General features: G+C 43.8%; 1 protein-coding gene across 3 annotated transcripts in view; it reads left to right on the forward strand.

Annotated features, from left to right (window-relative positions):
• The first annotated feature begins 11,041 nt into the window (after nucleotides 1-11,041).
• Nucleotides 11,042-16,402, forward strand: part of SLC44A1 (solute carrier family 44 member 1) — a 69,527-nt gene continuing 64,166 nt past the window's right edge. For all 3 annotated transcript variants that reach the window (XM_030004401.2, XM_030004402.2, XM_030004404.2), the window contains exon 1: nucleotides 11,042-11,305. In XM_030004401.2, the coding sequence (XP_029860261.1) occupies nucleotides 11,279-11,305 (27 nt within the window). In that variant the 5' untranslated portion in view covers nucleotides 11,042-11,278. The remainder of the gene's footprint in view (nucleotides 11,306-16,402) is intronic.

The following is a 16,402-nucleotide window of genomic DNA, read 5'->3' on the forward strand; positions in this document are numbered from 1 at the left end:
AAAAGCAACATTATACCTAATAAAATACACAAGAATAAAAGAAACCCTGATTTTTAACGAAGATACAAACCAACTCCTAAGTCCCCATCCTGCAGCTAAATGCTCTAAGCTGAAATGACAGCTTTCTTAATTGCGTTAAAGCTCTTGCAGCTCCTTCTTGCCTCTGCAGTTCTGTTATCTTGTTTATTAATTGCTCCACTGTCCAAGTTCCTCATGTCTGTTGTTTTTCTGGTGGTTCAAAGTCCTTTCATACTGCAGCTGTTCACGTACTCCGGCCCACTCATGCTAACTGCGGCCTACTTATGCTAACTCTAAATAATCAGGCTCAAAGAAATGTTCCCCATTTTCCATTAAATCTCCCACAGCTATTCAGTAAGGCATTTCTATTGCACTTCAGTATACACTTAGCTTTAGCTATTTTCCCCATTGAAGCTATAGCATTTATGCAGTGCTTTTTCAACTGTGAGCTGGAAACAAAAAGGGAAGTAAACCAAAAAGTATTTACTCTCTCTGATGAGTGACAGACTTTGTATCACACAGCTATTTCTAAAATTTTTGGAAGGCATTCCCTCCTTTTGTACAGTGTGTGTTTACCACATGGCATCAAAGGCACCTGGGATTATCACAGCGATACTGTAAAATATATATAAATCAGCTGCTCCTTTGGTTTTTTTTCTTCTCCATACTGTCATGCAAAAAAGAAATGCTACATTCTTGGTGATTAAACCATGTATTAGAACAACTAAATACAGCAAGATTCTGGTAGGAGAGAGAAGGATGCCAGATTCTTGTTCCACAGTATACGTATTTTATCCTCCAGCTCCATCTGGTTTCTCAGCCTGTCCTGTTTTGTTCAGGGAATAGGAAATTCTAGCTACTATTTGAAAGCAGAATCACTAAGGCAGTGTTTGTTTCAATACAAATTGGATTCAAAAAATAATGGTGTGGGAAAAGAGGAAAGTTACGTGGATACCAGAGGAGATCCAGAAAATGTTTCAAATTTTATCTTCTAAGGAACTGAATGGTGCATACATTACTGAAGACAGCAGCTATTTCTTAGGGGCACAATGGAGCATAATCTAAAAGGTTCAACTCAGGTAAGTTGTCCTACTATATGTATCAACTGTTTCCTGATATGAATGTGTACGCAGCTTTTGTTTTTTGAACGATACTGTCCTACATGTCCAATTGAAGGATCAAAAATTCCACAGTTAGCCTGGATGAATATTCCTGGATCTATACTGCAGATGATCTCTAAATGACTCATGATTTTGTTTCTCCATCCTGAGGTGCTGTTAAGACATCTGATTTTCAGAGCTGATACTACATCTTGCATGTGTGTGCATGGTCATTGTTCACTTTAAATAGAAGTGAACCAAAGAAAGCATAGATGCCTCTAGAAAGTATGCAATGAAAAGCATTGTACACAGACAATCAGCTTGACATTCACTGTGCATCAGTACCACAGTTAAAGCATTTGTAGTTAGTCATGTTAGAAGAGTCATTAGGCCACAACTCAGGACTGGGTACAACTTTCCTTTCTAGTGAGGCACACTAGAACAGACAGACACAAACACGGAGCTAAAAATTTATTTCATCTCAGAATTCCTTTTTTTTTTTTCTGATAGAAAGGGGACAAAACACTCCTTTGCAGATGTCACCGTCAGCTCTGCACAATGTATCACTGAAATGGTGACAATACAAAACAACTATTACCCTAAAAAACAAGAGATAATGACTGATAACTTCATGCCCACCTAGAAACTCACAGGGAGGAACAACTGCTGCAAGAGGTATTCAGTCAGACCCAGGTAAAAGAAAACACAAGAACAGCAGGAGCCAATATCCTCTCTACTTACAGTGAGGGTAGCTCATCTGCCTGTCCTTTACCAATGTATCACGCACACTGTTTGACACCTGCTTAATGACTTCCATGATGACTCACAGAACAAACCCTCCTCACAACAGAATGAATCTGTGCTGTAAAACAAATGTGGTTCCTCCTGCAAGCCTAGTAGCTGAGGTGGAGTTTATTTATTCCTCCAAGCCTGAGAAGATGTAGAAATGTCATAAGAAAATACTCCATAGGCAATCCACTACCACAGAATAGTTGTTCTAAAGAAGGACCAAATGCAGTCAGCTCTTCTAATTCTTTCATAGGTTAGCCTCCTCCATTGAAAAAGGTAGATCCACTCATTAGAGGGGTGGAAGAAGTCCCCTCTTCCTGTACCCAGCCACCAGTGTTAAGCAGCAGAACGTGTCCTTTGGAGATGTTGTGGAATTGGTGGCTCTGATCAGAGAAAAGCTTCACGGTAGGATGACATTTGTTCTAGGAAAGCCTCTGAGGTTGAGCTGTTTGGCAAACGCAATAGAATAAAATCTGATAAGGAGGGCAGTTCTCTTGATCATAACTGAAGCTCTTTGAGACTTTTACTTTACCATCACTTTTATTGTAATTGAGTTCTCTTGTTGTTTTAAGAAATATTTTGACTAAGCAGTTTCTCATTGAAATCTGCAAGTTGTTTGAAACAAACTTCTTGTGGCAATGCATATATCTTGCCCTAAATCTGTCAGAAATGAATTTTGATACCTCAAGTACAATGTTTGATCTATGCTAGAGTCTGCCCTTGGTCATTAACTCAAACATAACCAACTGTTCAAGGAGTGAGGCATTCCTTTGAAAAACAAGTGAATAGTATCTGCAATATCTTAGTAATTAGCTGATCAACTCAAAAAGCAGTTGTTGTCACCATTTACCACTGATAAGGAGGTTTTATTGTGTAAAGTCCAATGTCTAATGTAAGTCACCTGGGAGTCAGAGAACCTGTGTCTTCTCTATGTACTCACAAATCTTCCTGCCTTTCACCGTTTTCATTCATTCATTGCTCCTATTTTGCACACACAGACTTGCCATACCCTCAACCTGTCTCAAATGCACAGTGCATCAGGAAGCAATGAGGGGGGGCAGCTGCTGCACAGGGGAGGTGAGCTTGTAGCCGGGAGCCTTGTTACGGCTCCTGTGAGTAGGGACCTCACCAACAAGGAGCTGAGATGCAGATCAGAAAGTCTCGGTCAGGATCGGGACCAGAGACAGTGATCAGGGTCAGACAGACCAGAGATGAAGCATACTGATGGCAAGCCAGGCAGCCCAGCCAGTGGGTCTGGATCAAGGTAACGACCAGGTGCTGACACATCTGTTTACACAGCTGTGAACCTCAGCATAAGAGCAGCTCCCCAGGGACAGGAGGGGCAGGCCCTCACCTCTGGCCTCCTCTACAACACTTCTTACTAGTGAAGGAGCTGACCTTGGGCTCAGACAGCTAAACATAACTCAGCCAACTAAACTACTGGAAGGTGGATAGCTCTGGGCCCTACATAACAAAGATCTGAAGCAAGAAGGGAGAGGCTTCCTCATCTACTTCTAAAACTTACAAGAGGCTTTCTGGTAATGAGCTATCACAAGCATCCACCTTGGATAGACTTGGTGGATAGACTCCACCTCTCTAAAGTATACAACTTTCTCACAGCACTGTTAAAAAACCACGTCTTCCATATTTAGATGTTTTCCATCTTCCAGCTTGAAGACTGTCTCACCAAATCTTTTGAATTTCAAAGTGACAGCTTTTCACTCTTCCCCAATCCCTCCTACCAGACATAGCTACAAGAGCATCCATACCAAACACTGCATCCTGCACTGGGGTGTTTCTAGGGTGCCATGGAAACCGATAAAGCTGCATTGTTAGTAGTCAGGGTCTGTCGGAGGCTCTGTGGTCAATGCCAGCTAGCTGCCTTGGTCAGGTTTCTGGAATCTAGTCAGCGAGGTAACAGGGACAGTGACAGAAGGAGTAAAGAAAACCTCTTCAGTCAGTTATCGGCACTCATCTCACCTTCCCCCATGTCCTTACCTCACTGCCTGAGTCCCTTCACCCCAATATCTCAGTTCTGTGTCATTTATCACATGCTCATTAGTCCTGCAACAGAAGTTAAACACTTCTGCTTGTCTGCCACAACTGTGATGATGTCACAGCAAAAAAGCTATTTCTCAGTGTCACCTGCTCAACAGTGATGTATCTCCAAGTGAAGCAACAATATGTTTGGCACGTCAGCCTATTGCCTACAGGCAAACTGTCTCTGCTTTTATTTTGGAAGTATTCTCCTACCTGGGAACTTAAAACACCTGTCGACAGAACCATTAATAGCAGGAAAAACTGGTGCAAGTGACTAGAGTCTGAAGTTGAATGGTGTCAGGAAGAAGCAAAGAGCAACCAGAACATTCTGGAGTACTGTTAAATTAATGGTTATGGGAAAGGCACAGTAACAAAATTCCCACAGACAAATCCTGGCTTTCTACACATTATAAAACAATTTACTTGGTGGATATTATTCCAGTAGTTAGGGCAATACTTTGCCAAATGAACAGATGTAGCCAGAACAAACCAAACCAAACCAAACCTAAAAAAACATTGACTGTGTTCCTGTAAAATACTTCTGAGTTTGAATGAACAACCAGAAGCAACTGTATCTCTGCAAATTCTGCAGGTGAGCCATAGCCTCCAGATAATCAAAGACCTGGTAATCAAAGATAAAGTGCTGACAAGAAAAAATGCTTGAAGAAGTTAATAGGACTTGCTCTTCTCAAGAATACTGTCAGCCAATGTTTTTAATTTGGTGTTTATACCACGGTGAGTATTGCACATGTGCAAGGATTTTTTTTTACCCACATGAGCTTTTTGTGGCCTTAGACCCCACAGATGTTAGTATGAGGCTGTGTCAGTCAGCACAAGCCTGGTTCAAGGGACACAGGCAGCCTGATAATCTGATACAGCTAAGCAGATGCAACCTACATCTACTGGAGCACATACATTGTTCACAGTACCATCCAGCTGTCCAGGACCAGTAAGGATGGAAACCCTCCAACTATACCAGCTAGGTCACATAAGCTCTACCACTTGCAAAGATGAAATTATTTTCTTAAATAAGCAATGTCCTTTTTTTCAAACAGAAAGTCAAGATTAACAGGAGCTGATGGATGCACAGAACTTCTGAAGGTCTCCTTTCCTGCGAGCCATAAAAATTAACATAACACCAGATTTTCAAACATTCTTATGACCATCTACAGGTTTTCACCAAGCAAAGCACCTGTTATGAGTTTAAAGTTAAGCATGTCTACATGTGCAGAAAACATGCAAATTGAGATCCTAAATTTCAAATAAATCTTGATGCCTGTTTATATATATATGTACTTATTTTTTTAATTGGAGTGGTGGGCATTGTATAGAAACAAATTGCTTTTCAAATTTTTAATACCCTCATTTTAAAGGTGAACATGAGTGACTCAAAGAACAACCAAGCAGTGACGCTGGGACCTTTAAAATCCACCCCAGAAGGAAAACGATCAGTGAAATTCACTGTGAAGCCCCTCCTATCTTCTCCTGTTAGCTGTCACTGCCAGCTACATTGGCTGTATGTATACCGCCAACTGCAGTATGGAGCTGAATTATGCTGAGCCCTGTGACAGTCCCATCTCTCTCTCCACCTTGCTGGTTTAACTCAGCCTCAAAGTTTCAAAAGAGTACTTTCAAGGACCCACGCAGAGGATACCCATCAATATTTTGAGCTTCATCAGTGTCTATTCACCTACACTGAGTATATGAATGAGGGTTTGTGTCCATAATAAAGCACTATTTGGTCTTAAGCCTGCACCTGAGTTGAATGCCAATTCTGAGCCCACTGTAGATGTTCTCCGCAACCAATAGTCCAGACCTGTTCCAATCTAGCAACCTCCAGTTGGCCATTACTATAAATAAGTTATAAAATCCATCACAGCCTAAGTCAGCCTCTGGAGAGTGATGTCTCTACTCCTTCTCTCTCATACAAAATACTATACAGAAAGCCAACACATTGAATACTGCCATGTTGCCTTTCTTGTCTGACTCTAAGAAAAAGCTGAGTGAATTGATGAATGCCTCCTTGCATAACATTAAGGAGTGTAGAATGGAACAGTACCTCCCTCCACAGCCCCTCTTCCCATCCTCCCTAAGGAAACAAACGGCAGGTCACTTTAGCATAGGTTTTTTAGGCAATGACTTTTTTCCAAGAGATTTACTGCAGCAGCCTTACAAGAGATTTGTAGCAGGCAGTCCTCCATCTGTAGTCTTACATCCTCAGTGTGAGAGCCATAATTCTCCTGGAGTGAAATGACAGGAGATCATAATGGCTAATCATGTATTATGATGATATTGACTCTACAGGAAGGATTGCACTTGGCTTTGTGTGTCTCCTTTGGGCAACACAAAACTTTCTTACAAAGCTGAAACAGATTACATTTTTCTGGTTGCTACCGTGACTTCACTTGGACATCCCACGCCCACATATGCAATGGCACTGTCCCAGCTATTTTAAAGAACACTTTCTGAAGAGTGGATTTCTTGGAGTTTTGGATACTGGATATGGAACATTTCAGCTGCAAATTGCTAGCATGATTCTGGCTTAGGCTGATAATGATGTAAATGTATGACAGGTGTTTCACTTGCAGGAAATGATCTATTCATACAGTTCTTCATGCACAGGTGTCCAACATCAGAATGAAGTCCAACAGGCATTAAATAATGCAAAGCAACATGTTTTAATATAGATATCTATTTTACTTTCACTATGGCATGAATGGACTACTGTAGGCACAAAGCATATGCTTAGAAAGCAATTTTGCCAACACACCAAAATATTATTCTTCTAATGAGTTTTGAACATTTTTGATAGCCACCAACGGACAGGACCTCCACTGTACACCTCTGTCCCCTCACCAACAAGTTACATCTCGAAGAGTACAATGGACCAAAATTTTGATTCAGAACTGGGGAAGGAAGTTTTCACCCTCCTGATTCATTCAAAAAGCTCTCTGCTGCTGTTTCCTTGGAGTCTCCAGTTCTTAAATTGAATCAGACCTAGCGGGACCAATTTATGGGGCTGCAGCACAAAGTAGAATCGCAGCAGGTTTTTTGACTTTCCCAGTAAGTTCACTGGATTGACCTGTTCCTCTGTGGTCAGACAGGCAGCAAGAAGAAAATCTTAAGCTTTAACTTGTGAGAGGTCAGACTTACTGAGCAATATGCAACTTTTCTTAGTCAGAGATGAAAAAGTCTGCAAGAACCTTGCCATTCTAACTGCAAAGCAGGATCACTCAGAAGCTTTTGCCATGACTGACTAAAATTCATGACTGACTAGATCTTCAGTGTACAAGCTGGAGTTTGTAAGACAGAGCTTCAGTTCTCTGTTTTGTGACGGGTGTCCTGAGTGACTTGACACAAGCATCCACATGGTAGCTCCCCAGTAGTAAAAAAGTACAATGGCATGGTTGAATTTTTCAGGAAGACGATCAGTTTCAGGTGGGTTCTGAGATCTTCCAACCTAAATGATTCTATGATTCTATATATGAGATAATGGGGCCACAGGACTCTGAGTGGGTTAGTGAGTGGACTTTATCCCCACATTGCTCATACAGATGGGCTGACATCCTATTTGCCACGTATTTGCTGGAATGCCTTCTCATGTTGTACTTTTGTTAGTATTCTGCTGAAATCAGCAGAATCACTCTTAATCCTGCACTGATGCACGTGTATGAAAGATAACACTTAGTTTGTTCCCTGGGCACATTATGAAGGGAATATGTGTGATTCTGTATTTAAATAGATTAAAAACAAAAAAAACAAAACAGGAATATTGAGGCTAAGCACACAGGATAGGATTTTGAAAAATCCAGAGTGGTTACCAAGCATTCGTAGGTGCAGATTTACTGGTAGGTGGAAGAAGTCAGCAGAATGATAATAAGCTGAGTTTCTCTATTAGAAGATGGAGGCGAACACATGGACTGTTAACAACACCTTGCTGGTGCAATCCTCAATTTTTAGTCTGCATGATGCAACTCTTCCCTTTCATTAGCAGCAAGGCCAGGTTTGGACCGCCTCTTGATGGAGAAGTTAGCCCAGTTCCGAGCATGTTTGAAAAGTCCATCCCAAAACTCATACTTAAGAACATATCCAACTGGTCTGAATTTTATCTACTGCTATTTTAAAGGTATTTCCCTTATTAATATGGAACAAAAGCTATATTTGTACCTTGGAAAATCCTTAGGTGTTTAAATATGGGTGCCTAAGGTCAGGGTCCTACACTTGGTGAGAAAAGATAAATGTTATCACACAATTCATGCTTTCTGGATTGTTTCCTTACCTTTTTTTTTTTGTCCTCCCCATACTTCCCAGAGTAGAAGCAGTCTGGATACAATCTACAATTTACTCAAGTACTAAAGGCATTTTTGTCTTTTTAGGGCCTTCTCTCTGTTGCTGTCTCACTTTCTCAGTATGAGATGGTACTTCAAAAACTAACCTGTCATTCTGAGTCTAGCAATGAAATGAAAATATAGATACAGCTCATCCTTCTTGGCTGAGGGGAGAAGGGCAGACTCAAATCTGTTATTAAAAAAAAAAAGGTAGATTCTTATTAACACTAAATCTGGGCAGTCAGGTTTGCACTTTAGCAGCTTGTGATGTAACCATGCCTTAGAGCAGATTACAATCAGCTTCAGAAAGGAATCCATAAAGCACAATTAAAAAAATGCATTTAGGCATATGCTTAAAGTTCAACTTCTGTATTACTGAATTAAGATTCAGCAATTCCCATTTCAAACCCTTCCAGTTTCTTCACAAAATACTAATCTGGATAAATATAAAAGCAAGTACAATCATGAATAAGCAAGAACCTTTTAACTTTTCCTCTCCTTTGTGTGACTGGCCAAACAAAGCATGGTTAAACTAATGAAAGCCAGACATCTATTGCTGCTGCTATTACCGCATCCCTGTGAAAAACACAACTAATTTCCTTGGCCCAGAAGCAGAGATAAGAGCAATTACTCTGGTGATTATTTCTAATGCTCAAATTTGTCCAAATACTTTCTACAGTTGTCACATACTTCAACTAAACCCCAGTTACCTATGCTACATCTGGTATGTCTTTACAAGCTTCTCCATAAGGGCTCCCCCAGTCAACGAAGGACTGGCATTTTTTAATCACTATAAAATTACCATTCCCCCTACGCAACTGCACAAAGCTTTTGATTATTGGCTAGAATGTCTTTTTTTTTTTTTTTAATAGTCCACAAATTTGGGGGGCAGAGACTCTCTTTTAATCTGTCACTATCTTCTGATAATTGTGCTGAACATGTTTAGTGTACATGCAAAAAGCAGGAGGCAGTATTTTATTACCATGACAACACTTTGAGGTCCTAAATGAAACTATTGAAATGAAAGTCCTAAATGAAAGGACTATTAAAAAAAATTAATTCAGTCTATTTAACAGACTGACTAATCACATCTATGGCACAGACATCATGCTGTTGTTACCCAAGCAAACAAGACAGAAAAACACTGGGACAAAAGTCAATTTTATAAATGGCAAAACTGAGGAACAGAGAAACTGAAGTGACATGTCCAAAGTTACACAAGAATTGACTACGGATTTCTTGTTATCTATTCCTGTGTCAATCACAAAAGAAACATGCCTCCTAAAGAGTGTTCCTGCAGAACAGTTCTTTGATGGTCACGCCTTTGAATACAACAGAAATATTCGGATAGAACGAGGTGGAACAAGGAGAAGTAACAGCAATGCATATGTAAGTGGTAAAAAGGTATTTTAACCACATGTTAGAAAATATGAAAATTGTGAGAAGTGATGTTACTTGCCATTAAACTGAGAAGAGCTAAAAAAAAAGTGTGATTCACAATTCACCCCCACACCAGTTTTTGTTCTATTTTGGAAGCCAAATGAGACTCCTTCTGTAGTCACAAGGCCTCTTTTGCCTCATCCTGCCTGTCAATTGTGATGTTATTTTGAATCATGGATATTCTACTATAGTGACAGAATTAAACCCGCTGCAGAGCTAAGATTCAACAAAAAAAATTATTTTAACTTAGAGTATCACTTAACAGGTCTAGGCCACATTCAAACACAACTGCTGGGCCAGTAAACTCACCTTAAGAGGTACTGCCAGTTTCCAGAGAGAACTCTCTTTGAGAAAAGCTGTTGCCACCTTTGTTGCCATTAACAACTACAAGATGCAGCCATGTAGTGACTTCACTGGTTCGGAAGCTCTGAGGCATTTGTTGCTACCTGCATGGCCTTAGGAACATGGCCCAGCCTACAGTTCCAAGCCTGAACTTGTATCGCTTAACTACGCAGCAAGCACCATCCTGATGTAGTTCATGAAACCACTTTTTTTGCAGTTACTGAGGCATACACCTCAAAACAATGTCATCTGCATTTGTGTCTCTGGGAAGGCTACAAAGCTTGCCAAAACCAGCTGCAAAAATACGGCAATCAGCCGTGAATCCTGGGGACAGATTCACATCTTTTGCAATCACTCCAGGCTACCATTTCAGTTGACTGGGTACTCTGCACGTTGCACCAATGATAAGAGCTAGTCTGAAGAATGGGATAAACCACACTAAAGGCAGTATAAGGCACAGGCCTGCTGAGCTGTGGATTTCTCAAGCATCTCCCACCTGTAAGCAGAGGCACCTCAAGTCCCCTCTCGCACCTGCAAGTACGCACACCCTGTAGGGCCACACAAGCAGCTCTCTCCTCCTCTTCGGAGTGTATCAGCCACTTGGAAACCACCCTGACCAGGGCACGGCCTCCCCACGCTGCTGTCCCCCATGCTGTCCCCGCGCTGGGCAGCGCCCCCTCCTCCGGCGGGTCGAGAGGAGAAAGAGGGACGATCGTCTGGCCGCGTCCGGCTCCCGAAAGGCGGCAGCCAGGGCCCCAGAGCAGGACAGGGCCGGACCGGGCCTGCCGCCAGCCGCCTGACCGCAGCCCAGCCGTCGCCTTGGAGACGGGGCAAAAACGATCGCGCCGCCGGAAGCGAGCCGCGGCGCACGGGGCGGGGCGGGGTGGAAGCGGGGGCGGTGCCACCCGGCCGGGCAGGTACCCCCCGCGCTGCAGTACCCTGGCCCCGCCCCCCCGCAGCCCCCGCCCCCCCGCAGGCCCCGCCCCCTTCCCCTCAGCCGCGGCCGCTGCCGCCGCGGGGGGAGGATGAGGGGGAGCCGCGGCGGGGTTGGTGCTGCAGCCGCGCTCGCTTGATCGGGCCCGGCGGTTCCCCGGCGGTCCTCCGCGCCGCCTCGCACCTCGCCGCCGCCCCGGGGCGGGCCGTCGCGGCGAGTGGATGCCCAGCGCCTGCCCGCCGCCTGGCGCCTAGCAGGCACCGCCAGGGCAGAGACCCGCGGACGCCATGGGCTGCTGCAGCTCCGCCGCGCAGGTGAGTGGCCCGCGCCCGCCGCCGGGCCCTGCCGTCCTTCTCCCCTGCCCTGGCCCCGCTGCCCTTCTCCCCTCCCCTCCCTTCCCCTCCCCTCTCCTGGCCCTGCTGCCGGGCCCGGTTACACCCGCCTGCAGGCCTACTGTCCCCCACGGCTGTGCCGCTCCTCCCCCCGTCCCCAGGTCTCCCTCTCATGCTGTCGTCCCGTGGCTGTGCACCCCCTTGTCCCCCTCATAGCCGTGCTCTCTGTTGGCCGCGCATCCCCTTTTACGCCTCATAGCCCTGCTCTCTCATGGCCGTGCACCACTTTGCTCCTTCCCACCACCGTAGCCCTGCTCTCCTGTGGCTGCGCGTCCCCTTGCTACACCTGTAGCACCACTCTCCCATGGCTGCGCACTCACTTGCATCTCCTGTAACCCTACTCTCTCGTGGCTGTGAACCCCTTCCTTTCCCTTTCCCCCTCTGCCCCACCAACAGCTCTGCTCTCCCGTGGCTGTGAACCCATTGCTTTCCCTTCCTATAGTCCTGCTCTTTCATGGCTGTCAACCCCTTTATACCCACTCCCCCCAAGCCTTGATACACATAACTGTGCAGCATTTTTCTCCCCTCTTTAGCTCTGCTCTTCCTCCTTATGGCTGTGCACCCCCTTGTTCACCCCTCATAGCCTTGCTCCCACCATGTTACGCACTTCCATCCTCTGCATTGCTCTGCACACTGTTTTGTGTGCTGCTTCCCCTGTGGATCGCCATCATCTTGCCTCTTCTTCCCCCAGGCCTGCTATGGCTTTGCAATCTTTGCCATTCCCTGCTCCAATCGCCTGCCACAGCTGCAGCTACATATCTCCAGCTTTCCCCTGCCACCCTGATACTGCCTTGCACCCCTGTCCTATGCTTCTTCCTCCCCTCTGCCATGCCTCGATGCACCCTCCCCCCCCCCCCCCCCCCCCCCCCCCCCGCCATGTAGCTCTGCAATCTGTCCCCTTCCCTACAGCTTTTCCATTAGGGTCCCTACTGCCCCACCCCTGAGAGAAGAGCCATCTCATGGGAGGAAACTTGCCATGTCCAGGGCTTCCCCCAGGTCCACTGCCTCTGGAAAGGGAGACGATCCTAATCCCAGCCCCCTTCCCCACTCTGTGGCCAAGGGTTCAGGTGCCTCCCTGTATCCTTTTCCCTGTGTGTGACTGGCCCCATGCACATCTCTTATTTCCGAGCTCGGTTTTTCTTTCTTCCCCCTCCCCCCTTGCTCTGCTTTGCCCTTACTGACTCCTTTTTTTTTCCCCCCAGAGTGGTGCTGCCAAGCAAGGCACAATCGGGAGCTCCACCCAGCGCTCCAGTTTGCGGCTCTGCTTCCCATTTTAACTTTCCCTTTGAACAACACAACCAGGGCTATACTGTTTTTTCACTTGACTCCTTTCTGAAGGCAGTAGGATGAGCGATCATGACTAACGCTATGGCTGTGCTTTGCTTGCTTGTAAATGTTAGTTTCCTTTGGCTGTGTCACTTGCGGTGGCTGAATCCAGCTTCCAGCAGACTGCTTATGTGGGAAAGTCCGTCTCTGCTGTCCCAGATGACTCATCACAGAGACGAGTTTTTGTAGCTCATCTGTTCAGGCAGACTTTTTTTTTTTTTTTTTTTTTTTTTAAATAAAGGGCTCTGTCCTTCCAATGCAAAACACTGCAGAGAGCTGTCCAGTTGCAATAGGGAACATCCTTTTCGTACAGCCAATTTGCTGCAAAGAGGAAGGCAATCAGCTTTATAGTGCATGAAGAAATGGTTTGAATTTCAGAGAGGGAGATATATGCCAAACGTTAGGGGAAGATTTTAAAATTGTTCGGTCACTGCAGTAGACTTCCAGGGGAGATTGTGGAGTATGTATTGTTTGAGGTTTGCTAAAAAAAAAAAATGTTAGATAAGCATCTGTCAGGAGTGGCTTAAGGAAAGCTGATATAGACTTGGAGCACTGAGAGTGAAGTTGATATTTTGAGGTCTTTTCCGTCCTTATTTTCTGTGATTGCTATCCAAATTGCTGTTCTTAACTGTTTAATAAGCCCTTTCTAGCTCTTCTTTATGAATTTGAATTGCTGGTCGCTGTTAATGTTCTTTTCTTAAATGAAAATGCAGGCTTATTTGTGGGTAACACTAGACCAAAAGCAGAAGAAATAGAGGATCAAATAGTTTAAATATCTGGCTTGTTCACAGGTTTCAACTAGCTGATTTTGTTTTTCAGTTAAATTTGTGTTCTACTGTCAGGGTGCATGATGTTAATAGTACGCTACTGAACCTATCACTTGCTTTCCTTATGTGTGGCAAGATATGGTACAGTAATTGAGCTTTGTATCCCATATATGTAACTGAAGCATAAAGAATGGTTGTTTATTTAATTCCTTAGCCATGAGCAATTGTGTGTCTCCTTAGGAAATTCAAATCAAAGGCTAGCTGCTGAATATTTTATCAGCAACAGTTTTGTCTGGTATATTGATTGCAGAAGCCTTGCTACCAACAGTACAGCATTATATTAGAGCCTAATGTCTGTCTGTCGTAGTTTAACCCCAGCCAGCAACTAAGCACCACGTAGCTGCTCACTCACTCCCCCTGCACCCAGTGGGATGGGCAAGAGAATCGGAAGGAAAAACATAAAACTTGTGGGTTGAGATAAGAACAGTTCAATAGAACAGAAAGGAAGAAACTAATAATGATAATAATAACAATAATAAAATTACAATAATAATAAAAGGATTGGAATATACAAAACAAGTGAAGCATAATGCAGTTGCTCACCGCTTGCTGACCGATGCCCAGTTAGTTCATGGGCAGTGACCCGCACCCCCCACCAGCCAACTCCCCCCGGTTTATATCCTGGGCATGATGTCCCATGGTATGGAATACCCCTTTGGCCAGTTGGGGTCAGCTGTCCTGGCTGTGTCTCCTCCCAACTTCTCGTGCCCCTCCAGCCTTCTTGCTGGCTGGGCATGAGAAGCTGAAAAATCCTTGACTTAGTATAAACACTACTTAACACACTGATGTTTTCAGTTGTTGCTATCAAGACATAACGCTATACCAGCTACTAAAAGGAAAATTAACTCTGTCCCAGCTAAAACCAGGACACTGTCCTACCCTCCCTTTTATCATTAACAACAAATGTTGCATTCTTCATCTACCACTGTCTTTATACTTCCCCCTCTGTTATTTCTTCTTAAGCTTTCCTTGAGCAGGGGTCCATCAGAGGTTCCTTCATGTTGCCTCACTTACTTCTTGCTTCTCCCTGTGTAACTTCATCTTAGTCTTTGACATATAGTCTCTTATCACAGACATCTCACCCTCATTCGTGATGACTTGTTTCTCAAGTTGATTTCTCATTAAGTTTATTCTTCAGCTCTCTAGCCTATTTGAGCTTCATCTGCTAATCCTCGTTTCTATTTCTGAGAGAAATGATTACTTCTGTTTTGATTTTGCCAGCCATCTTATCTGATTACTGCATCTCCAAGTCCCTTTCTCATGACTGCACCTCCTCATCTCATTTATTATAATGCACCTACCTGTGACTGTTGAACCAGGCAAATTTCTTTGATGTCTTCTTCCTAACTCTTATTTCATACTCAGTTATGCTTCCCTCCACCCCCCCCCCCCCCAAATATATTTCCCAGTTCTTTTGCTTTGCAGGCTGTCTAGAGCTCTGTCTTAGGCTTTTTCCTGTATCTCTTCCCCTGCAGAATCTAAAGGTTTCCAGAGAAAAACTGATTAGAATTGGCATGTTTACCTTTGCTCAGCACTCTTGCCTGCTACTTACAGTGATGGATTCTCGTGTTTGCTCTCTGCTTTTTCTGCCTTTAACTGCTTAGCCTGACCCCAAAGCTCCATTCATTCAATTTTTCTGTTTTAATTCCAAATTTCTTTTTTTTACCTCTTGCTGCCACCTTTTTACTTCTTATTCCCTTCCTAATTTTATTCTGAGTTACTATCCTCCATCCTTAAAGCTGACAGTCAACTCTAGTATGTTTCCCTTCTTTTCCAAACTCCCAAACAGAAGAATTTACATTTGTTGTCATACATTCCTTCCTCTTTCTTTGTACTAAATTCATTCCAATCCAGGTTCTGTGTTCTGCTGAAATTGCCTTCACTGAGATCTCTGCAGGCTCCTTCTGGCCAAGTTGCAAGGATTGCCTTCCTTTCTTACCCTCCTTGATCTCTGTTGCTTTCGATACAATCTGTAATCCTCTACCACTCGATGTCTTATTGTCCCTGGGCTTCTGTAATACTGTCCTCTTGCTATTCTTCTCTGCCTTCTACTTTCTGATTATTATTTCTTCTCCTCTACTGCTGTCTGTGCTGGTACATCCAGTCTTTTTCTCCCCTTTTGTTAACTTACCTCCTATTCTACCAAATTTTTCAACTTGAACTGTTATGAGTGATGTTAACTTAATACAACCATACCAGACTTTTTCCAGGTGTGCTCATTCTTTCCTGTTGTTCCACTGCTGTGTCACCTGTTGAGTCGCTTCAATCTGGAATACTTCTTTCCAGTGTATTTCTTTTTTCAATTTCAGTCTTATTCCGTGCTCATACAAAGTTCTTTTATTTCCCCTGGTGTAGTATCTTCTGTGATCTACACTTGTTCTTTATCGTCACAACCAGAGTTCTTGTTTACCTGTTGCTCCTTTTTCCATGTTACAACACTGTCATCCTCTGTTTTTTTAGGGGCTCATGCTATTCTCTACTTATTTAGGTGGACTTAGCTGTATTTTTTTTTTAGTGCTTGCTGCCTCTTGACTCTCACCATCTTGAAGCTTGAGCTTGCTGGGAAAACCTTTTGCAATGTCAGCTACATCTTATAGTTGTTTTCTTAGAGCAGTCGACGTACTTTTCATTAATTATCATGACTGGATCCTCCCAACGCTTCTTTGAACTGTAGTTGTTTGGCCAAAGTATGCTGACCTGTATGAGATTAAAACCTTGTAAAGGACAGGAGAAAAAAAAACCACCTCTGTGTATCTCCTGTCTTGCAGTGCTGTTGATTGTCAATACCTTCATGTGGTTTCAGCCCACTGTCCTCCCTTGCCATATCTTTATCATGAGCTTCTCAAGACGGGTGCTTCTATCTAGG

This window comes from Aquila chrysaetos, chromosome Z, assembly GCF_900496995.4.
Source record: "Aquila chrysaetos chrysaetos chromosome Z, bAquChr1.4, whole genome shotgun sequence".
Classification (NCBI taxonomy): domain Eukaryota; kingdom Metazoa; phylum Chordata; class Aves; order Accipitriformes; family Accipitridae; genus Aquila; species Aquila chrysaetos.